This window comes from Dendrobium catenatum, unplaced genomic scaffold (genome assembly GCF_001605985.2).
Source record: "Dendrobium catenatum unplaced genomic scaffold, ASM160598v2 fragScaff_scaffold_377, whole genome shotgun sequence".
In the NCBI taxonomy this organism is placed as follows: Eukaryota; Viridiplantae; Streptophyta; class Magnoliopsida; order Asparagales; family Orchidaceae; genus Dendrobium; species Dendrobium catenatum.
The window spans coordinates 292,579-318,848 of NW_021318839.1; the positions used below are offsets into that span (position 1 = coordinate 292,579).

At 34.8% G+C, this 26,270-nt stretch overlaps 1 protein-coding gene across 2 annotated transcripts; it reads left to right on the forward strand.

The window, feature by feature from the left end:
- The first annotated feature begins 287 nt into the window (after positions 1 to 287).
- LOC110098222 (vacuolar protein sorting-associated protein 36) lies at positions 288 to 25,171 on the forward strand. Of its 2 annotated transcripts, XM_020824965.2 has the most exons (8): positions 288 to 1,010; positions 2,685 to 2,885; positions 7,848 to 7,941; positions 8,012 to 8,069; positions 8,260 to 8,329; positions 13,655 to 13,790; positions 13,872 to 13,956; positions 24,835 to 25,171. In XM_020824965.2, the coding sequence occupies exons 1-8, from the start codon at positions 390 to 392 to the stop codon at positions 24,893 to 24,895; spliced, it is 1,326 nt and encodes a 441-aa protein (XP_020680624.2). In that variant the 5' UTR covers positions 288 to 389; the 3' UTR covers positions 24,896 to 25,171. The 2 variants fall into 2 exon arrangements, with proteins under 2 accessions (XP_020680624.2, XP_020680625.2); XM_020824966.2 differs by lacking the exon at positions 2,685 to 2,885.
- Positions 25,172 to 26,270: the final 1,099 nt, after the last annotated feature.

Sequence of the window (26,270 nt, forward strand, 5' to 3'; positions counted from 1 at the left end):
GTTTAGAATATCGTGATGCAAATTTCATTAGTATATGCTTCAAAATAAATTGATTTGTGCTGGAATTATTGTTATAAATAATATTTTGAATTGTATTATTTTTAATACAAATTAGATGATTTAAAATATCCTCATGATGTGTTGGATCAATATATCTTGACATTTTTTTTTCTTTTATGCATATACTTAGATATAGTTTAGATAAGAAAATGGTATATAAATAAATAGTAAATTTAGATATTGAATAAATAAATATAGCAAAATAATAATAAATGAAGCCCCAAAAATCAGCGGCTGTTTTCTGACTTTTCTCGCGCGAAGTAAACCGCCGCTTTTACGATATCCAATCCGACGGGCGACGGCCATCTAGTTACCATCCTCCTCTGTACATGGCCGCCAGCGCCTGGCTACCACCGGTCGATCTTACCGATTCCGGCCGGCCAGTACTCTTCCCCGGCGAGGTTGAACGCCTTTTTATCTCATCCATCGACCTCCAAGCAGAGGAAAATCCTTCTCTCCCCCCTCTCCGCTCTGGTCTCCTCACCCTCACCTCTCACCGCCTTTTATGGATCAATGAAACCTCTCGCTTCGCCCATTTCATTCCCCTTGGTTCAGTCATCCATGCATTTCCTCCAAAAAAATCGATCAAAAGTATGTTCACTAGCCCTAAGATTCGAATTCAGGTTACTTCTGATAGCGATGGAAAGATCACCAGTGGCAAGGGAACGACGTCGGTGGTGATCACGATCGTGATGCGAGGTGGTAAGAGCGATTCGGAAGCGTTTTACGGGAAGTTATGGGAGGTTTTGAAGTCGAGGTCTTGGGAGGTGGAGGAGGTGAAGGGGAGGGAGGATGTGGGGGAGATTAGGGATAGCGGCTCGGTAGAGGGAACGAGCAGAGTGAGAACGGCGGTGGTTGGTGTTGCGGGTATTCTGAGGAAGGAGCAGGAGATGTGGGAGAGCACGGATAAGAGCTTGCAGGATGCTTTCCAGGACCTCAATGCTTTGATGGTAAGTCAAGTTTTATGGGTTTTTTTTTTTTTTGCTCCTGTTGTACCTTGAAACTTTGTATAAGCCTTTGTAGTGCTATTATTTGCTGCATTTTACTATCTACATTTGAAGTACTGATGGATTGCCTATATTCATACCTAAAATTGGTTGTTCCTATAGCAACTGCCCATTGTAGGAATAGCTGAAAAGGGAAAGTCCTTAGATATTACATAGGAATTTTCTAGAGTAAAAAGTTTACTTAGTGGAAAATAACGAAAATAGGCCCCAAGAAGAGAGATTTATGCAAAACATCAAATAAGAATTTTCTTCAATCTTCTCAATATAGGTGAGAATGTAAGATATCTGTTGCTATGTTATATTGTTTAAAGATATCAACTATTTGGTTTATTGGACAATGGACTTAGTGCAGTGGCAAGTTTGCATCCACCATGATTTGGAGCTCATGGTTTTGAATTATGTAAACAATCTTTATGCAACTTAAAAGGTAAGATTGTGTACATCAACTCCTCCCTTGATATTGTGTATGAGGGATGTATCTTGCACTGAGTTCGTCTTTTATTAGCTTATTGGTATTATGAAAATCTTCAAATGAGATTCTATATGATACTGATGTTATAATATTATAATATCTTAATGGTTTGATTTTTTAAAATAGCCTACTATATATGCATTAGCTCATATCCTTGGTGTTTACATGAACACTTTGTTTGTTTGTTGCCACTAATGGTGGAGCTAGGATTTTGTCTTGATGGGGGTGCATATATTAATTTTATTATTTAGGTGGGGCATGAATTGACCTTTTACTTTTTGAAATATGAAATAGGTATGAAATATTAATATATATTTATTACATATAATAAATACAGTAAGAATTTAGGGTAGGGGCATGTGCCCGTAGAAGCCTCCTTAAATTCGCCCATGGTTTTTTCATTATTATTGCTTCCCCTTGCTTGTCAGTCATTAGAAGCTAGGGGTCTGCGATACCTTTCTCCATTGTCGATCTTCCATATATGGGGCACTTTTTTGCTTCAAATGTGAGGGCATTGTCAATTTCTTGGAGAAATTTATGAGTAAATACAAGCTTAATTGCTACATTATTGTTTCATATTTCCTTAGGGTTATTGGTTACTATATGTTTCCCATCAACCCTCGAGAATTGAGATTTACATTTTAAAATAAAGTGTTATGATTATCATTAATGTAATCTTATTCAGAGTAACACTATATAAATAGTTGCAAATAAAAAACATGGACATCCTTATTAAAATAAGCCTAACCCAAACACATCACATTTGATAGATAACACGATCATCTAGGAACGCTGGCATCCTAATAATTTACATCTAAATAATAATAAACCAAAGCGCTTTAGTTTTTCTTTTTTTTCTTCAAATTGTTATTCTTGGGAATATAGCTTGCTAAGTTTATTTTAGTTTCTATTCTCTCTGGGGCACATGAATTTTTTATCAGGTTATGTCATTTTGTATCTTAAAGATGAAAACAACTAAAAATATCTTCTTTTCTAAAAATCTCATGAATGATGAAGTCTTTCTTTCATCTAACATCCAAATATCAGGGCTTGCTGGTTTTTTTTTTTTTCCAAGAAAATGATATTCCTTTAAGTTAACTTTAGGATCCTATTTGAATTACTTAATCAAATAAGTTTTTATTTAGAGTAAAGCTAAAGAGATGGTTGCATTAGCTGAGAAAATGAGGCAAAAATTGCTATCCGGTTCAGCTGCTCAGGCTAATGCAAATGATGAGGAGATGGGTTCTAAGCAAGAAATGCAAGATTGGCTACTTAGTGTTGGTATTGTATCACCGGTTACAAAAGAATCTGCCGGTGCTCTCTATCATCAACAATTATCTCGCCAGGTATAATTATTTTTAAATATATGCTTTTTATAAAAGAACATGTGCCTTAAGAACACATTGAGTTTGTGGATTGATGAATTTGTTTCTTATATCTTATAATTTGCTTACTTATATAAGAAATGATATTAATAGTTTGTGATGTGTCTTTCCTTATTTATGTTACTAGGATACATTCATTTTTTCACTCAGAAAGTCTTTTTTAAATAAACAGCATCTATGCAATTAAACATAAGTTGTTTGTCTGGTATTTCATTTCTTAATGTATAGGCACTTTTCAGATAATTCAAAACATCAAGAGAGTTTTGTAGACTAGCTTGAGAAGAAGATTGAGGGATGTCTCGAAGCAATGGTTGGATCTACTGTGTTGTCATCTGGATGCCATGTGTTGGAACCAGGAAATGATTTCTCTGTAATTCAGATATAAGATTTTATACATCAATCTCTTCCTATATCATGTAATAACAGGACCCTCAGGCAATGAACATTGTCTTTTTAATATAGGGAAAAAAATTCCAAGTTGATTGCAAATAGTTAGGATAAGCTTGTTGGTGCTGCTACTTGTGATGATGATAATAAATATCAAGTACAATTTATATTTTTTTAAATATTCACTTAAGCAAACTTAAAGGTATGCTTATTATTATTTTTAAGCTAATGTAAGCTCTCTCTCTCTCTCTCTCACACACACACACACACACACACTCACACACTCACACACACACATATAAAATATTCTTGTACTCTAGATGGATAGTTTTTCAACTTTATGTTGCCATTTTTATTTTTCTTTATGACTGCAATATGAACCTTGTCATGTTGGTGTTACCAAAGTGTTTCGCATATTTAGTAGTTTCCTTGAATACGGTCGCATTTTTTAAACCACTCGACTCAACTAGTGCTTTTGAGATGGTCTAAAATTCTTTATATTTATTTGTAAGATATTACATTTATGTTTTGTATGGATTCTTTCTGCTATCACTTTGGAATATACTTTCCTTAACCAATAATAGGTGGCTGGACATATTGATTCTTTTTCATTCCTCATATTTTAGAAAAGTTTACCTTCTTTGAGTTCATATTAATTTTGCATATGCTTGAAACTTTTTAAAATATGACTTCATTATTCGGGTTGAGGGATTTATAAATATAGGCAATCCAGTACTTACTTTTGTGTTTTGGATATCCTTAATTTTTTGGATATACAATTATTATTGCTCTTCCTCATGCCTTTAAGTCATCTAAACAATTAGTTAAACTAAGTATTTTAATTATGTTTCACCTTTTTGTGCATTCTGCGGATCAAATTTGCTTAAAAATTCACTCTTTTGTTTTGGTTCAATTTTGCTGTGGTCCCTGCCGGAACATTACAGGGAAGAAGTGAAGATTATGATGGATTTTTTTAATATCTTAATAAGGTAGTAATCTAGTATAGAAAGGTAATTGTGGAGATAAATAGAATAAGGGTGAGGAAGAAAGACCATCATGGGTAGGAGAAAGAGAGAGGAATTGATCCCCAAAGAAGATATAAAAAAGGTCATATCTTTATTGTATAATGAAGTATCATAATTATAATCTTTGGCCTTTTGTTTATATAATAATAGCTATAATATCATGAACAATCTAATATAAAAAATAAGGAAATTACAAGTAAGAACAATGACATAAACATGACAAATTAAATAATACTAACTAAACTAACAAACACAAATACTCATGACTAAAGCACGACTTGCATTGCATCAATTCCCTCCGCTATTAAGACTACTCTTGAAAGTTAAAATGCTATTGAGGAAGAATTGTAATCTTTAATTTTGCTATATAGCATTGAAAGCCATACTGAATGAAGTGATGTATTGGAAATCCATCATAGGGAGGAAAAGAGTAAGTGGAAGAGCATCTCCATCATCAACTATATTGGTAGAAGGATGTCATCATCGATCCTTAACAACACAATACTCATCTTTGTAGATATTGTTTAGAAAAAATTGGAGGCCTTCAGACAAATCTGAATTAGGCCTGGTATTTTGTAGTAGTGCCTAAAAGTAGTTATGATAATTGGGTTTGATACTTTGATTAGGCCATGGTGGCTGGAGAAAAACTGGAAGTGATTTGGATAAAAGTTTGAACTTTGATATTAAATTTGTTTTTTTTTTTTCTTAATTCCAATTTGAATTTATAAATTGAGAATTCAAATTTCAAATTGATATTGAAACAAATGTTAAATTTGGAGATTCTGATGGAAGAATTGTGAAGGATATTATCAAGGAGATCATGGAGAATATGAATAGAATCATTGCTTGAAAGGGGGAGGAAAGGATATAATAGTTGCAACCAATTTTCAAACTAAATTTAAATTTTGAATTAAAATTCATATTAAAAATTTAATTTTTAGTACTTTAAAAATTCTTAAATTTAAAATTAGAATTTCCTTAAATTTTAAATTCGAACTTTTAAAACAGTTTTGAATTTGAGGTTTTTTATTTTTTATTTTTAAAGTTTGTTGATAGTAACCTAATGAAGTGTTGGAAGAATTTGTGGAAAGAGGCAATGTATGTTGTTGGTGGCAAAAGAAGACATTTTATGCAATAATAATAAAACATATAAAAAATAGTAGAATAAGTTGTACAACGAGAAATAAAATAAAACAATGAGTTATAGAATTTTACATTATAGATTGAATTTGTGTCAGTGAGTATGATGGAATTTTCGAGCATTCATATGAAGAGCGTATGAAGAGAGCGACTAAAGAGATTGAAGAGAAAATTTGGTGATGCCATGATATTTAAAAACCTCAATATAAAAATACCTATTTCTTTAAGACGAACTCAAATTTGGGAGCTTCAATATTGATACCAATTGGCATAGCAAGGGGTTCCAAAAGTGAAGGTTATATTGAACTTTTGATATATTGATTTGTTGAGAAGAAAAAAATCCAATGTAGAAGAATGACAAGTAGCTAGAAAGAAGAAGATTAAGAAGAAGAGATAAATGAATGTCTCTAGTGGATGGAGGCAAGGATAAAAACAAAGAAAGAATCTCATAGCTAGGAGAAAGACAGAGGAATTGATTTCCAAAATGAACTCCAAAGAATCGTCATATCTTTATTATTGCATAATCGACCATCCTAATTACCACCCCTTGGCTTATTATATACCAAATGTACCGTTAGCTATATAATCCCAAGAACAAAATTATTAAAAGCAAAGAATAAAATGGAAAAAAAAGGGTTGATGACATAAAATGGTGCATTAAATAATATTGATTGAATTGACAAACAAGTGGCCCATAATTTTGGACCAAATTAAGCAAATTACATTACATCAACCTCTTCTTAAAATGAGAACTTTTGTAATGATAATCATGAAATGAAGTTAATCATTTGATCAAGAAATTCCTCCCATTTACCATCCCCTTTCATTCCCAGTATTTTTATATTCCTCTCTATTTGTCTTTAGTGTTTCGAAAGCTCATGGAATTAAAATAAAACCATTTTAAAACTTCTTTTTGCCTTTGAGGCAATGCTTAGAAATCATTTAAGTCATACGGTCTTACATTCTAATAAGGCGACCTTGACCTTGTGGTAGTTCTAATTTTAATTCAGATTCTATATTCCATTTTATTGAAGAAACTCAAGATGGATTGCAGGGTTATTATCTTATCTGATGATCAAGCAGGCCACGGGACGGCCTGACAGATTTTAATAAGAGAAAAATCAAAAAATTGTGGCATGCATTATATTAAACCAAACTGGCATTGCTAAAATATGTATTAAAAGCAAAATGTGCTTTCTAATTATTTTAACCATGATAACTAGAAATATTATCTGCACTTACTCTTTCTCAAGCAAAGCAAATCAGGATAATTAAGTTACCCTTTTAGCTATTATTGTTGCCAAATTCAAGCATATGGTTTTATTTATACAAAGGTATATGCAATATTGTTGTTCAGATCTTGTTTTAGATATGTTTAGTATTTTGCAGTTGACTAGTGTTTGATAATATAGACCTAATGGTTGTACCAATAACGGCACTATCCAGTCCATAGATCAGATCTTTATTTAAATTACCTAATGTTAGTATTTTTTTTTTATAGATTTTTACATTAAAACATCAAATAATGAAATAAAATATCCTATATATCACAAACAAAATTTACGGATCAACAAAAGAAAGACTAATGTTGGTTTAAGTATAGTTACTGTTTCATTTTCACTGAGTCCACTTAATAATCAACAAAAAAAAAAACATGAGCATTATAATCAGACATTATTTTATAAAATACCGAAAACCCAAAAAAACAGGGTATGTGATATTCAATTCAACTTAGAAAACATAAATACATATATGTATCGCCAATTGGACCAACAAACTGGATGTTTCCATGATCATCATCACTAACATTAATGTTCTCTTCAATTGTATATTTACCATTGTTGAGTAAAAAATATAATTTGCAAAGCTAGCTCGTTGAGAAAAAAATAACATTTCATCATCATCATGGTCTCAACCATGTTACTGTGTGCCCTAGACATGTTAGGGTATGTCTTAGCCTTGTCTGACTTTAATTTTGAAAGAAAACATATCAAACACAATTTTCAGCGACGTGCCCATTTTTCTTAATTTATTTTCTTTATCTTATCCTTAAATTTTGTTAGATCCTTATTTTAAAAACATCTTTTTCACTAGTTTAAGTTTTTAGGCATGGGGAAGTTTTTCTTCATTTTTATTTTCGAAAGGTTTCTGTCCTACAGCTTCCTCAAGATGTTGAATCACATGTATTGCGATTGTTTTTTTATCTTTATTATCACAAAATTCTTTACTATCTAAGACATGTAAATTGAATAAAGTTGTTAGTTTGATATTTACCTTTGTAATTGAACGATTGGAGAAAGAGGATTCATAAAACCAACCCAAATTACTTGGATAAAGATATTGATGATGATGATGACTTGCTCCTCTTCAGCTGGCTGATTTTGTGAAATTACCACTTGAGAAATCTGGAGGAATGATTGCACTGATAGATGTGTACTGTCTTTTTAATCGTGCTAGAGGAACAGGTATTTCTTGAATAGCTTTTCAATTACTTTTCATTTGAATTTCATTTAAACTTTCAATTAACTTTGACAGAATTAATTTCACCCGAGGATCTTTTGCAAGCCTGTGCTCTCTGGGAAAAATATGAAGTGTATGAATAACAGAACCTTCCACCTTTTTCAGGTTCTAGCACTTTTTCGTGGTCTAATTATCACAATAGTGTGGCATCAAGAAGCATTCCCTTCTACAGTTGCCTACCCTTTTTCAATTTTTCAAGTATTTTCTTTTTATTTGTACATGCCTTTTAATGTTTATTCTTGTTGGTTCATTACCTTGAACAGCCCTGCAATGCTTAGAAAGTTTGATAGCGGAGTAATGGTCATTCAGAGCAAGGCCCATAGTGATGAGGAGGTTGTGTTCATCCCTTGTATTTGTATTCTATTTTGCTTATTTTCCATTTTTTTTTTAATCTTGCCAAAAATTATCAAACTCAATTTTCCTTGGTGATTGAACACTTCAGCAACTGAATCTGTTTTTGTTGATGCCAGTATTTTAGTCCATAATTTTAGGTACGAATGTAGGATGTCATGAAATAATGCAGTAGGAAATGAAAATTTTGTTATTTGGAGGCATCTATTGTTGTTGTTGGCCCATTTTGGCCCATTTTCTCATGAAGATGGTCGTGGGCGTGGAACCTGAATCCAAATTTCTGTTTTCGTACTGTTATTTTTTATATGGCATGAATGAACTTTGTTCTTATTATGCTAGTCAATCGTGCTCTTGTTTGGCTTTAGGGTTGCCGTAGGATGATCCCACGAATTTGACTTAAACTTAATGAAATCAAATTTTATTTTTTTCATCTCTTTGATGCAGCGCTCTGAATCGTCTCATGCAATGCAGAAAATAGTTTCATCAAGTTTCTTTGTGACACTTTTACTTTATGATCGACATTTGTGGATTTGTGATTTAAGTACTTATTCATAAGTTACACATATAAGAATTATAGGATCATACCCATGATTCAATCTTCAGTCTTTATTTGTATATATGAACTTGTAAATTTTATTCTATGAGTAGTCTTCTCAGCGGAGTCTTACAATGTCATTTAACTATCCACTCAAAAACAACCTTGATAAATTATTTTGTTGAAATCTATAATTCTTATTTTAAAACCAAAGTTCCTCTTTATTTAATATTTTTACTCAAATTTTACATCATAAGCATCTACCAGGTCATATTAATCATTAATAGTTATAGAAACAACGGGGTAATCATCTAACTTTTTTCTAAATTTTCCTTCATGTTGCTAGTTTTATGCGTGGTTATGATGTCATGTCAATGAGATGCTTTAGGTTAGACACATGAGTTGGCGTGAGTTTGGGTTGAAACACACCTAACTTGGAGAGAAATCTTAAGCAACAAGGTTTTTAGCAGTTTGGTTGTTTTGGTGTGTGCTTAGTTTACATTAGATAGAAGAGTCTCCATTTTGGGAAATATGAGACTTATATCTACCTACAGATGAATTTGGATGTTTGGTGAAACTTAAGGGTGTTTTACGTGGCTTGAAGATTGATTTGTGTTAATGCATGATTTAACATTTCTGTATTTGAAAGAGATGCTTAAAGATTTGAAATTATTTTATTTGTCCCAAACTCAATCTAGCTATTTAGGGAAATTGGGACTTATAAGACTTGAGATGCATGTATTTACTATGAACTCAACTCAAAGTTTGGCTTATGGGATTTTCGTCTTATTTGCTTATAGTTTTATTTGTGGTGCAGTCATTGATTTTGTGTCGACCTAATTGGAATTTGTGTAGATGTGAGAGCCTAGGTCTCTGGATTTGGTAAAGACAAATCGAGGGCTTGATATTTGGATTTGGTGGCCTGTTTCAACTTAACTTCGGGTCAACTACAAGATTGAGGCTTACATGCTGGGAACGCCCAAGCGAGGGAATTATGACCTTGATATGAAGGGGTTTATAGGCACAACTTATAATTTATGCAAGTGTGATAAAGCTCGACCATGAATTGATATTTGTTGATTTGTATTTTTTAACTAGTGCTTTGTTGATTTAGACTTATTGGTTTGGGACCTTGCACTTATTTCTTAATGAAGAAGGCCAAACAAATGAGATTTTATATTATGGTTTATAGAGGCCCATAGGTTAGGGGTTATGGCTCTAGATGATGTAGAGATGTCTTAAGATCGAGTTGTTGGCATATTTGTATATGCTTATGATTTTTATGCTGACTGAATTGTATTAACAAGACATCTAGGGAAACACAATTTTTTTCTTTAGACCTTGATTTATAATTGATTTTTGGTGTTGATTTAATTTGAAGTATGGGACTTATTGATCTATTTGTATAGTTTCCCAAAGATTTGGGCTTATGACTAATGTATTGGAGTCAGCCTAATAATGGATTTTATGACCTCACTGTATAATCGAGGCAACTTAAGCTATGAGTTGATTGTACTTGGGTTTAAGTTGACTTGATCCTCAATGTAAGCTTATTTAAGGACTAAGACTTATAAACCTAGCTTTAAGGAAGCCCAAAATATTTGATTCAATGTAGGGCTTACAACCGTAATTTTTGGAAAGCTTGTGGTGGTTGATTTAATTTGAATTGATTAGTATTTTGACATTGATTGTTGGCTTTGATTTAAGGCTTTGGACTTAATAATATAATCTTAGAGTGGCCTAAACTTAGATAAGGCTTACTTGAGCATATGCCTTATGTCTCTAATATTAGAGATGCTTAATATGGGTTTTATAGCCCAGCCCTTCAGGAAAGCCTGCTTAACAATTGAGACTTACATCCTCAGAGGAAAGCCCAATGGAGGTTTTGGTTATATGTTTAATTGTCCTTGTCTTGATTTTGATTATCTTTGACTTTTGATTTGAATTTAGTTAAACTCGGTAGCACCATATATTTTGTGAGTTATGCACCATAATAGTGTCCACATCAAGGTTTTTGGGTCCCAAGATGCACTGTACTAGTTGGTGCAATAGATCTAATCTTTGTGGCCTTTGACAGTTCCTCTTGTTGCTTTGTTGAGGTACGATTATAACAAGATTTATTTTGTGTTTGATTTGAAAGATGGCCAAGTTGGCTAGCGTTTTTTTAATTATACATTGAGCCAATTCGATCATAGCTTTTTCTTGGTTTGCACCCAAGGATTCAAAGTTTAAATTTTATGATTGCATGACTATTGAATGTCATTTTATGGTTATTCAATGTCTGGGGGGCCCTCAAGATGATTTGACCCATTTATGGGGTCAACCGAGGTTAAATTAAGATTTTATGCCCTTCACCAACCCACAAAGGAGGCAATTCTTGAGTTTGAGAATTTGTGGAGTTTAATTAGTTTTTATTTAATTTACAATGCTTAAGTGAAATGCAATAATCTATTATGGATCTATATGAAAAACATCAATTATAATTATGCTTTCTTTATTCTCCTTTATCAATCATATACAATTGAATTCGTGCATTCTACAAGTGCAACAACACCTTAGTGAAGGAACGTTAATTCTAACATTATATCGTTTTTCCTTTGACAATGGTGGTCATGATCGTGATGGCTATATTGATAGTTGTTGCGGTCATGGTCATGGAGGAAGAACTTTTCCCCTTGTACATGTTGTACAGATCACCCTTTAAATTATCGTTGGGCCAAATTCGGCTATCCCTCCATTGCCCAATATGATTGTTAATTGTTAAGCAGGATATGATTGTTAATGGTGCTTCTACTCAAACTATCTGTATTGAGTCTGTCGTTCTTTTTCTCAAGAGGTCTATGATCACATTGTTCAATACCCTCAAGTATCAGTGTTTGTCTCCTATGTCATTTTCTCATATAGATTTACAATTTTTTCTTTTGGTATGTTATGCAAATTAAGGTGATGCTTCACATATGATAGGTAATTGATAGTTTTTCTGATTCCTTATCATATATTCTCTACCTTCTATTATTGTCACTATTGGTTCTCCTCCTCCTGTTGGGAAAGGCTCTTTCTCTTGAAGGGCTTTCCCCTCCTAGATTTGTTATATGTTCTCAAATTTTCTATCATTTAACTCTATTCTCTATGTAACTTAAAGTCATGGGTGCTCTATAGCCATTTATCTATTCCACTGTGTCTTTTATGATATCAATATGAGGAAAATGATTGGAGGTGTTGACACTGGTGGAATTTACCACTTTACAAATGAGGTTCTTTCTATCTTCTGTACCAGTACGACGTATCATTTGGATCATCCTTCGCTACTAAGGCTTAAAAGGTTTTGTTACCATCGTCTCATCTCCGTCTAAAGTTTAAATGTAATGCATGTGAGCTTAGTTAACTTCATCAAATTTATTTTCTTTTATGTCAAGTCATAGTAGTGTCCTATTTGAGTTAGTTTATTTTGATATTTGGAGTCTTGGTCTCATCTCTTTAGAGTTTAAGTAATTTATTATATTTGTTGATGATCTTTCTTGAGTCATACGGGTCTATTTGCTGAAGTACAAGTTGGAGTTTTGTTTGTCTTTCACACTTTTTATCAGGAAATAAAATATTATTTTTTACTACGCTCAAAATTCTTTATGATTATGTTGCTCTAGAATATATGCATTCTTAATTTAACTCATTTTATTTTGACAATGGAATCATTCATTAAACTTCATTCCTTTATGTTTTAATAGAATGGGGTGTTGAATGAGAGCATAATCATTTACTCTACATAGCCCATACCATGATATTTCATACCTCTTTAATTTTATGATGCCACTATTTTGGCTATATGTCATCTTTTTAATTGCATTCCATATGTAGTTCTGGTTGATGTCACCCACTTCTCTATTATTTAGCCAAGGCATCCTCTTCAACCTAGAGTTTTTGGCTGTGTTTGTTTTGTCATTCTTTTTATATTGGTGACAAACTCTCACCTTGGGATGTATCTTTCTAGGATACTCTTGTTCTCAGAAAGGCCATCATTATTATAACCCAACTACTAATCACATATATACTTCAGCTAATGTTGCCTTCAATGAGTTCTCACTCTCTGCTATATTGCATTGTCTTCTATTAAACCATGCTCTGCACATGTTCTTTCTCCACTTGAAGCGCATGTACCTTGTATACTCCATAGTTTTACACATGATGACTTCATTCTTGTCTATCATTAACACCTCCATCCATCCATGCTCCAAATAATTTTTTCGTTTCCTTTGTGTGCAAACACTAAATCTCTTAATTTATTCACGCCTTCATCATTATAATGAGAAAATGACCAAATTGGTCCCTTAACTCTTTATAAAAAATCAAAATAGCCTCCAATTATATTATAGGATTTATTTGGTCCCTCAACTCCTTAAAGCGGAATTAAAATAGTCCCACCGTGTGACTAATTTGATTCTTTTTTAAAGATTCGAGGGACTAAAATGATCATTTAATATAGTTAGTGATCATTTTGATCCTTCATGAAGAGTCAAAGAGCCATTTTGATTCTAAAAAAATTAAAAAAACAAAAAAAAACAAAAAAAAGGAGCCATTTTGATTATTTTCTCTCATTATAATGAATATATCCCAGTGAAAACGTCCTTTCCACTTTAATCTCTTTAATAAGGGCCCAGCTTCTGCATCGAAATTATTCTCCCAAAATTTCTGTAGTATAATGTGTCTCCACATGTTTTGATTAAATTTAATGAACTTAATTTTGTCTTAAGCTGCTAATGTTTTATATGATGTAGGTTTTCGCAAGAATCATCTCTCTTGCACAAAAGCCAGATGCTCTGAAAATGGGCATAAGCCCCAGTGATGCAGCTTTAACACTTGGTATTGCACCAGCTCTTGCCAAAGAACACCTGTTAAATGCTGAAAGTAGAGGTATATACGATATATTACCCTGCTGGCTTAAAGAATTGCATCAGCTTGGTTGGATGTGTTCTCAATCTTGTCTTTTTTCAGGCCTATTGTGCAGGGATGTCAGCCCTGATGGTTTCCGCTTCTATGTCAATATGTTCAAAGAATTTGAACTAGGCAATATTTACTTGTAAGTACTCTGCATTTATTTATTGGCTTTTTTATGTTATTTTTACTATTCTTGATCTCAGTGTCATTCCATATTCACTTAAAAATTCTAAGAGCAATAAAAATTGTTAATCCTTTACCGGAGTAGGGTGCATCTTAGCTCTTTGTAATGCAGCAGGTGAGAGTTTGTCAGTCCTTTAATTCTTTTGAGATAACTATTGTTTTTCATGTAGCTAATGGGTAGATATTAGTCATTACATCTAGAAGATGCTTTTTTTTTATTGCAAAGAGCTATAATTGATGTGAAACTACTAGGAGTTACGATTAAAAATTAAAAGAGAATTGTTTTAAGTTTTGCTCTTATAAGTTTATTTCGATCATGCAAGAGAGAGTTAAGAATTTAAAAATTTTAACTTGTTTAGGCCAAAGATTAGCAATAGAGAATAATCAAGACTATCCTTTCAAAAAACAAAGTAATTTTAAATGCAAAGTACAAGTAACATAATCCAACACTTAACAATGAGAGGTTCACCTCGAGGCCTTCTCACTCAACTACTTGTAGGCTTTAGCGGAGAAAGGTGAGCCAAACGATGAAAGATATTACCACTACAAAGATGGCGCCGAAGAACTTTGTTGGTGGAGAGGTCGCCGGTGGAGATGGATGTAGTGGATGGCCGTCGAGACTCCAATCGTAATTTGAAAATCGTCGGTCGATGATGCTTGCAAGGATCGGGACGACTCGCTCCAAATATTCTTCCACGGTGGTGTCATCTTCAAATCCCACGTCAAAGCACGGAGATTTTAGGATGTTGATGCTTTCGTCGGCGTTGAATACAAGACCCCACTCAAGCTCCGGATCCGCCATGCATGCTTGATGTTGGAGAATCTTTCAAGGAGAAGAGATTTAAGCGAGGGTGAGGGAGAATCCAAAATAAAAACTAGTGTTAGCAAACTTCACATGAATCATATGGAATACTACAAAACACTTATTATCTAACTGTAAATTCATAATAGTGATTATTTTCATTGTTAAATAAGCTTCTCATGATTAAAGACTCCAACAACTAGGTTTCATTCGAATTTTGAATTCGAAAACTTTCCATATTTGACTTCGCCAAATTTGGAAACTTTGAATTCAAGTAATTTCAAAATTCGAACAAGAAGGGGAGAGTGGAAGGAGGCCGGCGGTGGACGTGCTTGGGAGTGGGTGGAGGAGGTGGGGTGGTCGGCGGCCAAAGGTGGGCTAGGGCCGGCGGGTTGGGAAGAGGAAGGGGATCGGGATGGTGGAGGTAGACCACGTCACTGGCGGGTATTGCTTTTCGCCCTCACCTTGGGTTCTCGTTCTCCTCTCTAGCTCTCCACAAGAAGAAGTTGAAAAGATAACAAACTAAATTTCATTCAAAATATTCATTAACCTCATACAACACATGAGACCACTATATATAGGCCTCAACTCATAAAAAAAAAAGAAAGTACGAAATTGCCCTATGGGCTACAATAACAAAGCAACTCCCCACAGGGGTACAAATGGAAAAACTGAAAATACTAAATAATACATCATGACATCATAATCAAAAGTAGAGGCGCTGAATCGAGGCCGTCGATCTACGGTTTCGCCGGCGATAAACATGTCGGTAGCGTCTGTCGATGTCCTCATCAATAATAGCCGGGTCTTTTGTTCCGTCCTCTGTTTTCACTAAAGTAAAGGCACTTGGAGTTTTCTCTGGTTTCTTAATTATCTTCTACACCAAGTTGGTTCCAGAGCTTGGAGAATCAATGCAATTGCTGGCTTGGATGAAGATAGTCGCTGTGACATAGATGCAGATCTTGATGTGCAGGCCACCCTTCAGGCTTCCATCATGATGTTAGAGCGGTGACTCAACGTGCTATATTCATAGATGTACAGAAAAAATCTGATCGTCCTAACAGGGAGTGTGATCACAAACGAACAAATGCAGGAGGTCTCAACGTTGTCAACTCTGGATATCGAATGTTTCATAGGGATGCTTGATGGATTTTTCTAGAGGATGCCTGAGCTCCACGATGAAAGGGTTACAATGAATCTATGCATCTTGGAAGTAAAAACAGCAAATAGATAGGAAGAATATTGCTAGAACATAGTCAATAGCCGATTTTTTATTATCTCTTCAACAACAATAAAAGATACAAATGATCTACTAGTTGAGAGGTAGATTAGCTTTCTCACAAACCCTAAATGCCGCAAGGAAATCTCCCAAGCAAAAACTACAACAAAACTCCAAACATGCATGAAGAAACATAAACCTTAGATCCCTTCTTAAATAAACTCTCCAATTCCCCCCAAAATTACTTTCTTTCCTTATTAATTTCCCTTTTCAATTTGAATTCAATTAGGAAATCTTTTCCTAATTGATCCTCCCCTTAATTTCTCTCAATCTTTTCTTAATTGATCCATTCCTTAATTACTCTCCTAACATGATGAATTAGTTCATTGCTGGCCCCATAAGAGGAGCCAAAATCTATAGCCTGGATTTGGTTTAGGTTTCGCTATCTCCTTTGCCTGCTGGATCGGTCGGTCCAACCCCCATTTGCCTATAGCCGTAACAATACTTCCCTTCTCAAAATGCACATTGTCCTCAAGGTAGAAGGATGGAAATTGTCTCCTGATTGTCTTGTATGGGTCCCATGTGGCATCGTGCTATGGCAGATCCTTCAATTTGATTTACACCTCCTGTGTCTCTATCTCTCCTTTGAGCACACCAGTTACTTCTAGGGGTTCCAAAATGACCTCTATATTATTTGTCAAAGTCGGGGGTAGTGACGATGATGTGTGCTCTCTTGTTGCCTTTCTTAGTTGTGAGACATGAATGAGTGAGTGCAAAGATGATGAGGGTCGTAGCTTCAATCGATAGGCTACTACTCCAATGCATTCCAAGACCTCATAAGGCCCAACATATCATGGGAACAATTTTCCATTCCTCCTCTTGGCTAGTGTCTTCTATCTGTAGGGCCTCAATTTTGAGTAAATCATGTCTCTTGGCTCGAAATTTACTTCTCTCATGTACTCATCAACCTTCCTTTTCATGATCTGCTGGGCTCTCAACAAATATCTTTTGAGCTCAGATAATATCATGTCCCTCTCTTCCAAGTACTGCTCAACATTGGACACAAGTGTTGTGCTCTGTCCATAGTGAATCAAATGAGGTGGATCTCTCCCATAGAGAATCTTGAAGGGCGTGGTCTGTACTGTTGAATGGTATGATGTGTTGTGCTAATATTCGGCCCAAGCAATCCACCTTGTCCAACTCTTTGACATGTCTGATACAAAGCATCTCAAATAGGTCTCTACACCTTTGTTAACCACTTATGTCTAACCATCTGTCTGGGAGTGGTAGGTTGTACTTCTCTTTAGGATTGTCCATTCTAAACAAAACAATTCCCTCCAAAAGTCGCTAAGGAACAAATTGTCTTTGTCTGACACAATGGCTTCTAGAAAGCCATATAAGCACACCACTTCTTGTTTGAAAATAGTAACCATAATGACCGCGTTATAAGGGTGCTTCAGATGAATGAAGTGTGTGTATTTGATCAGACAGTCCACTACTACTAGTATCACTGAATATCCCTTTGAGCTTGACAACCCTTCATTGAAATCATTGGTTACTTCCTCCCATACCCATTTAGATAAAGCTAATGGTTGCAGTAACCCCCCGGGTGCCATAATCAAGTACTTATGCCTCTAGCACACATCACACCTTGCCGCAGTATCTTCCACATCTGGTGTATCCCCGCCCAATATAGCTCAGCAGATAGTTGGTTGTATTTCTTTTGTACCCCTAAATGCCCCCCTATCACACTGCTATGAAATTCCTGTAGTAGCTTGGGAATCTAACTTCAGGATTGTGAGAGTACAAACCTCCCCTTATAGAGTAGTTATTACCCATTAGAGCATAACTGGGGTAACTGTTCGGGTCCTTCAGCAACTCTTCCTTGATCTTCCTCAACCCTTTATCCTGCTTACTCTCTCTCTCCTCATTGCTTCCAAGTCTAAGATCATTGGCACTGATAGGGCTGCCAACTATGGCTCCTCGACCCTCCTGGACAAGGCATCTGCTTTTTATTTTCTAGGCCTGGTCGGTACTGGATCTCAAAATCATATCTAAGCAACTTGGATAACCATCTATGGTGCTTCTCCATGACCATCTGCTGCTCCATTAAATACTTTAGACTCCTCTGGTCTATCCTGACTATGAAACACTTCTGAATTGCTAAGACAATCGCCATCAACTCGCATCCACATACTGACTTGAGCTTTTGCCCTTGCTATGAGCACTTGGCTGAAATATGTCATAGGTCTCTCACTTTTCATGAGTATTGCTCCTAACTTATAACATGATGCATCTATCTCCACCACAAATGGACAGTATTGGTACATTGTTCATAGCTGTCTTCAGCTCTTGAAAAGCTCTTGTCGCTTCCTCCCCCACTTAAAGTTGTCCTTCTTTAATTGCTCTGTTAAAGGTTTTGATATGGTGTCATATCCTTTCACAAACTTATGGTTGTAATTAGTGAGCCCTAAGAATCCCCGCAACTCCCTCAAGTTCTTAGGAAGAGGTCAGTCCACCATGGCCTGAATCTTGGACTGGTCAACTAACACCCCCTCTTTAGATTTAAAGAAAGATATATTTCTCACAAACAATATTTTGTTATGTAGCTTACTAGCTTCATCATAAGTAGTCGTTGTGTCCAAGTTGATGAGAAGGTTTGGAACATTTGGGAGTGGCCAACACCTACTAACCTACATGGCGTATGTAGCTTTCACACAAGGTTGTAACTTTCGTTCAGTGTTTAATACATAATTTCAACACTCTCGCTACCCCCCATCCCCAGATTGCCTAAAAAAAAAAGGGTTGCACTGGCATACAATAGAGGTAAGCTTTGCCATGTAAAAGGAGAAGATAACTTCCACATGCATTCTAGTTCTCCCAAATTTTGAACATGCATTTGATGTAGAAGTCGGTTCCTATATGACGAGCATTGGTGATGTCTTATTCAAGAAAACTATTTGGTTGAGTTCTTCAGTGAAAAACTTAGCGAGCCACAACAAAAGTGGGCAACGTTTGAGCAAGAACTATATGTCATCATCCAAGCCCTACAACTTTAGGAACGATATCTCATGTAGAAAGAATTCATCCTCCAATGTGATTAGCAAGCCCTTAGTGCATCATATCCGAATGGGATTTCTATTCAAAGGACATTAGTTAGGCATCTCGAGAACCTTACTACATGAGTTTGTTGTCTAAGATATGCTCGCTAGAGGACTAGCAACACACATTGGGTGGGACAGGGCATTAGCAACCATCAATAACAACAACATCAAGCCTTTATCCCACTAAGTGGGGCAGGCTACATGAATCCTTTTTCTCCATTGTCTTCTTAAGAGCCAAATTCTCATTTAAATCTAAAAAAGAAAGGTCATTTGTTGACGTCAATTTTGGTACGATTTTCCCTCGTGCATGTTCGATAAGGCTAATTGAACTCCGTCGAGCCTAATCCAATTCAAGTCGGTGCCTATTTAGTTTCAATTGCATTAATTCGAGTTCAATTTTATTAAATTGACTTGATTGGACCCAATCAAACTCAAATCTAATCGAACCAAGCCCAACTATGTTCAACTGAACTCGATTGACTCGATGGAGCCTCGTCGAGCTTAATATGGCTCGAATCAGCATTGATTTGGATACAATTTCGTCAAATAAATTCAATCGAAACAAATTGAACTCAAATCGACTCAAATCTAGCATGATTCGAACTCAAATCAACTACCATTCAACCCTTTGAAATCAACAGTTGTGATCACTCTCATTTTTAATTATTATCATGGATTTTCCCCGTCTTTTTCCTGTTGAGTTTAGCAGCTGATCGTGCACATAAAATCTTATCGTCGTTGCGGCAGAGATCAAGGGTTATTGTGACAATCAACGGACAAAGCGTCGGCTTCGATGTTTGAGTATAGAGGAAGACGAAGGAAAAGAGGAGGGGCATTGAGTTCATTCGACGCTGTTCACCCGCTCTCTCTCCGGTCTACCTGTTTTCGTACGCCTCAGATGGAACAAGGTCTTCGTCTCCTCCCTCTCTCTCGACCTATGATGCACGGACACGGACACGGACACGCACTGCATGGAAACGGGACACAAATTTTTTGAAAATATAGGACACGGGTACGACGCGGACATGGCATTACATTTTTTTATATAATGTATTGATATTAATGTAACATTATATTAAAAATGTCAAACAATAATAAATAAATGACATGATAACTCGTCTAGCTTATAATATAAAATATTTAGTACAAAATGTCTAGTACAACCACAAAAATATAAGTAAATAATCACTTACTACAACATCAAGCATTCAAGTTTCAACTACTAGGATTAGCTTTAGAGGTTTGTTTTGGCCTTCAATATCATCATCATTGAATATCATTGCTTTCAACTCTAGTTCAACAAGAGAAAAATTTGCAATATTTCATTGGATATCATGTAATGAAAGTTGGTTCTTCTTTGTGTCTTTTTACTCTAGTTCACTAATTCTCTCCCATGATATCTCTTTATCCTCTAATCTAAATTACAAAGAATGTATCTATTTACTTCTATTATTCTCTAATTCTCTCTCATAATAGTTCATTGGATATCATATATTTATAATTAAAATAATTTATCATAAAAAATTATGTCACGCGTGTCCCAAACGTGTCCGACACGTGTCTGACACATGTCACAGCCATTTCAGGTTAAATTTAAACATTATTTTAATCGAACACGTGTCTGCCGTGTCCGACACATATCCCAGCCGTGTCGGTCACGTGTCCGTGTCCGACACTGCATTCTCTCTTCAAGAGGTTTGTCGGTGCATCATAGCTCTCGACCCCAACCCTAGCCAACCCCTACATCTCTCCGTCCCCCTTGCTCAAAACCACCCAGATGAACGGACTAAAGTCCCCACTTTGTCTCTTCCTCTCGCTCTCCTCTATTCTTGAGACACCCATGACCTTCCTCCCTCATTATTTTCTCACGATCTCAATGTTGAACCCCTCTTTGGATCACTCGTCCTAGAGAAGCCACAAGCCTTCGCAAGACGACTCGATCGCCTCCCTCTCGTGCCTCAGCTGCAGGTATATTCTCCCTTCCTCTTTTTCTTCTCCTCATTATTTTTCTTCTCCTTCCCTTTTCCCTTCTTGTTTTGCCTCTTCTTTCTCCTCATCTTCCTCTTCTTTCTCTTTATCATCTTCCCTTCCATCTTCCTTCATTCTTCTTTGAGAAGCTATGGCAATCAAGAGTAATAATGGCGAATGAAGTGCACTTTTCCTCTTTATAATCAAATACATACATTTGCTTGATTTCTAGTTTTTTTTTTATCAGTAAACTTTCTTTGCTTTTCTTGAATGTATAGTTTCATGAGATATAAATGAAATTCATGTGTTGATTTACATTGTTTGGAAATGAACTCTTTGTACATGAAGTTTGTACTTGCTCATGGTTTAAATCATATGATGGGTAATTTAAAAATTCATGTAGAAGTCATGAGGGATTATGAGAAATTATGTCATTTTTTATCAAAAGAAGCATGCAAGGTGTTTGTGTTAATGCTTATTGAGAAGTAGTGCAAGTTTTTGATAAAAAAAAAAATGGCATGCAAATATAATTTCATTCCGTTTCATCTTCGCATGAGTTATGATCGATTGGAAGCATGCCTAGCTCAAAAAATAAATAAATAATTCAATGGTGGCATGTTTGCCTACACTCAAAAACTTCTAGAAGTATTTTTATACAGCATCCTCTTTCATGTGCTTTGTGGGGCCCACCATACATCTAAAGATTCTGTCTGAAAACTGACACTTGTAGGGTTAGAAATTACGTACCTTAGTCATATCAGGCATTTATCTTCATCTATATGAAAGAGAGTAGCTTGTATTTCTAGTTCTTCCATTATTTCTTCTATGGTTGGATAGTGGAGATTCAATCCCATCATTTTATATGTTTCCACTAGATCAACATTTTTAGTTTTAAAATAAAAAGTATAGAAATAATTTTCGGCTATTTGAGAATTGATATAGATTTTTTATGATCATCAGAAATAATAATTCCTTCACCTTTTCTACCAGTTGGTGGAGATTATAGTCAGTCTCTCAATTTTATCTTCAAAATCACCAACTCGATGTTCTAGTACTCTCATTCTGGATTCAAGAAGTGAATGTGTTCGTCGTTTTGTAGAAATCTTACGAAATCTTTCTAGGAATTGAAACACGATATTTATCATTAACACCTTTATAACAAGCTTGAATCAGGCATAAGTTACAAATGTATAGTCTATCAATAGCAAGATATCAAGGGCAAAAAGAAGACTTAGTCTTGTCATCACCTTTCCCTAGGTTCCAATGACAACAAAATTTTTTCGTATCAGTAAGGATAACAATTAGGGATGCAAACGGTTTTAAACAAACTAGCCTTATCTAGCTATAAATAAGCTCTACTTCTCGATGTATCAAATGAGCCTTATCGAGCCTTCTAACAAAAAATTACATCGGGCCTATTGTGAACATATCTAGCAAAGTTTTTTAAACTATCAAATACGGTTGTTCACAAACATATCTAATGAGAATTTTTTAGCTATCAAATGAGTCCGTTCATGAACATTTCTAATTAGTGTTTTTGAGCTACCAAATGAGCTTGTTCACGAACAAACGATCTATGATTTATTTTATATTTGTACAGAAAGCGGGTTGTTCGAGATTTTAGGCGGATGTGGGAAGTAAAAAAAAAAAATATTAAATTTAATAATATATATTTTTTTAAAACTCTAATATAGTTCTAATTGAGCTTTTTTGTCGAGCGCTAATCGAGCTTCTTTATGAGCTTGTTCGCAAGCATTAAACTATACTGTTCATAAACATAAACAAACCGAACACTAAGTTCAATCTCGTTTATTTAGCTATCAATTATTTATCATAAGCATTCAAGCTCGTTCGTTTACCTTATCAAACGAACATGAACGAGCTATTATCGAACCGAGCCACGAACCGAGCCACGAGTAGCTCGTTGAATGCTCGGTTCATTTGCAACTCTAATAACAGTAGAATGGAATTGGATAAGTCAAGGTTAATGTATTGCAACCCTTGTAATTTTTCTAAATCAGATAGATTATATAAACCCGTGTTTTCTAAAATATTATTTATCAATTCATAGCCTGTAGTTGATTTTTTTGTTTCTTTCAAACAGGGGATCATTTGGGATTCATTTTATATAGTCGATGAACTAACTTAGAGAAATATGAAACTATGTGTTAAATTAGTCACATGTGAATAATCGGAGGACTATTGCCTTTTTATCTTCAGAAAGACTTGAGGAATCTATATTTAACAATGCATACCAGTACTGAAAAAAAAAAATCAACGATATACTGAATTTACATGCCTAAGAATCTCTTATTTTTAATAAAGAATGACCCAAAAACAGTAAATTCTCAAAATCCTTCAAAAGATGGCTTGAAATTACAAGTTTGAATTCAACAAATTTGGATTCCAGCAAGAACGAAAAGTTGTCAATCCATTCCATGCAAAACAATAATATTCTAATTTTAATATGCCATTTTCAGCTATGTTTGATTTCCTGCTACAGTGACAGTCGGGAGCAGTCAAACACTTGCATTGTAGGAAAGTCTTACGTTAGGAAAATTTAAGGAAATATCCAGCCAGCCACTGGCTCCAGTTATAGTTTAGAAAGCCTCGTGAAGAAGGAAATAACTAGTCATCTTTGTAGAAGAAAACAGCAGAATCAAAGGCACCTGAAAGTGAAGATATGTTGGAGTAGTAAATTAGTAATCTTCCTAAATAGTGAATAGTGATTGAAAAAAAAAACTGGGAAACAACATCCTTATATTAAAATAGGGATCGAAAATAGCTAAATTATGGAACTCCAGAGCAGCTGCAAATCAACTTGCAGTAGTAAACCAAATCTATCAATGTAATCAAAATACTAGAGAACCCATCCTATTCTCATAGGCACAAACATCATTGCCATGATTACATATAAAATTTAAAACTAAACAAGTAACATTAGCCCACACGATTTACATATCAATATGCAATTATAATAAATTTTCTAATTTGCATCATTATGTTTCGAGCTAATGTTAGTTCACCCTTTGCTATCTGAAATTTCATTTCAACAATTTAACTCCCTCAGTGATATAGTTTCCCTAAATAGTTGTGATAAGTCACTGCAACTAATGATAATGAGGCCATCTCCAACCAAAAAACTCAATTTTCACTCCAAAATATAGTAATACAACAAAATATAGTAACTTATCTCCAACCGAACTCTATTTTCTACCACCAAATAAAGAATATTCCTAGTATATTCCTTCCCATAATTAATTTTCGAATGAAAAAAAAAATAGCGGATGAACAATGCGACGTCAATATTAGTGTCGCACTGTTCATCCGCAATCAAAGAGCAGCATTTTTGCCGATCGGATGGAGCGATTATATTCCTTCCCATAATTAATTTTCGAATTAAAAAAAAAAAAATAGCAGATGAACAGTGCGACGTCAATATTGGTGTCGCACTGTTCTCCCTCAATCAAAGAGCAGCATTTTTGCCGATCGGATGGAGCGATTATATTCCTTCCCATAATTAATTTTCAAATTTAAGAAAAAAATAGCGGATGAACAGTGCGACGTCAATATTGGTGTCGCACTGTTCACCCACAATCAAAGAGCAGCATTTTTGCCAATCGGATGGAGCGACGGAAGAATGCCATACATTTGTATGGAGTTCGGCTAGAGATGCTCTGATAAATGCAAAAAATCCATCTTTTATCTGCCTATAGATTGAGCTTACCATTGTTATTTTTCCAGGGTTAAAGATCATGGTCTTTATAAAGCTTGGATATCTGCTGCATCATTGTCCTCTGCTTAGAGAGTGGCTGGACATGATAGTTTTTTTCAGCCGAAGATGGGTCTGACCGCCTGAAACCTTGGCCACAGGGAATTGTTCGTCGGAAAGAGTATCAAAAGAGAAGAAGACCAAGCAAGCCTATGGATTTTTCATTCACTTTTTATTACTAGCGCATGGACGGATGATTGTTATTTGAATTATGATGAGCCTCTTAATTTTAACGTTCTTGAGTTGGTGCCCATCGTTGTTAACAAAATTTGAGGGTCATTAAAATTTTTAAATTTTATTGTTCTAACATCTCATGGATCTGTAAGTTTTTATTTTTCGTTTCAGGAAATTTTTGGATTTGTTTTGAGATTAATTTAACATATAAGTATTATATTGTACGCATTATAAAATAATTTTATAATATTTAAAATTGATTCTTACCAAGCTTTGATGGATATCGTCACCAATTTTTCTATTTTTTCCCCTCAATTTTGGCTTACGAGTTAAGTTGCCTAATTCAGTCGGTATAGTTGGAAAATTTACTCAGCTTGAGCTAGAATATATTTTGCTTATTTCAGTTTTCAATAATTTAATATTTTTGAGATTGTTTGATCAAATTTATAATTTGGTTTTACAAAAAAATATTATTTTATAGGATTATGGTAACTTTTATCTTTGTAACAGTTCTTGTCATTTTGAGTATTTATTTGAAAATTTTTGTAAGGGTAATTTCAAAAAAGTAAAAAATTATTTTGACATCTTAAAAATTATTTAATTCAATTAAAGCTTTGGGATGTCATTATACACAATCTATGATAATTTGATTATATTTTAAAATAGTGAATTTTTGCTCATTAGTGCTTCGGTTGCTTACTGTTAGGATATTTTGACACTTTGTGAATTAAGTCAAATTATGCTTTATTTAATGAAATGTATTGAATACATGTATAATATTAAAAGAAATGTGACATTGTGGAAGTGAGAAAATTTTGTTATGCCGATGTGGTATTATGTTATGCCGGAGCCAGTGAACTGTTGAGGTGGGATTCTAATATGATATGTGATATTATATCGGAGCCAATGTGCTACCAAGGTTGGATTCTGATATGAGATGTTTTATAATGTTGAAGCCTAAGGGTTATTCTGAAAAATGTCAATATTTATTTATATTTAGCATGAGTTAGGGGTGTCAAAATGGTCGTGTTAGGTTCAGGTCCAACCTGAACTTGACCTGTTGTTAGCTGACTCGACCAAAACTCAACTTGGTTATGGAAATAGGTCGGGAATCCGAACCTAACCTGGTTCGAGTCAACTCGAATTGAGCTTCGAGCCAACATGTGTGGAGGAGGGATCAAGCCTATGTGAACTGTGGGGCCTGCGGCACACGAAATCAAGCTAGGGCGAAGCC

Bases quoted from the DNA above. Each gene is read 5' to 3' on its own strand.
- LOC110098222 (XM_020824965.2), top strand. From the start codon at position 390: ATGGCCGCCAGCGCCTGGCTACCACCGGTCGATCTTACCGATTCCGGC. The intron at 2,886-7,847 runs GTATAATTATTT...GCTCCTCTTCAG, and splicing joins ATCAACAATTATCTCGCCAG to CTGGCTGATTTTGTGAAATT. The intron at 8,070-8,259 runs GTATGAATAACA...TACCTTGAACAG, and splicing joins CTCTGGGAAAAATATGAAGT to CCCTGCAATGCTTAGAAAGT.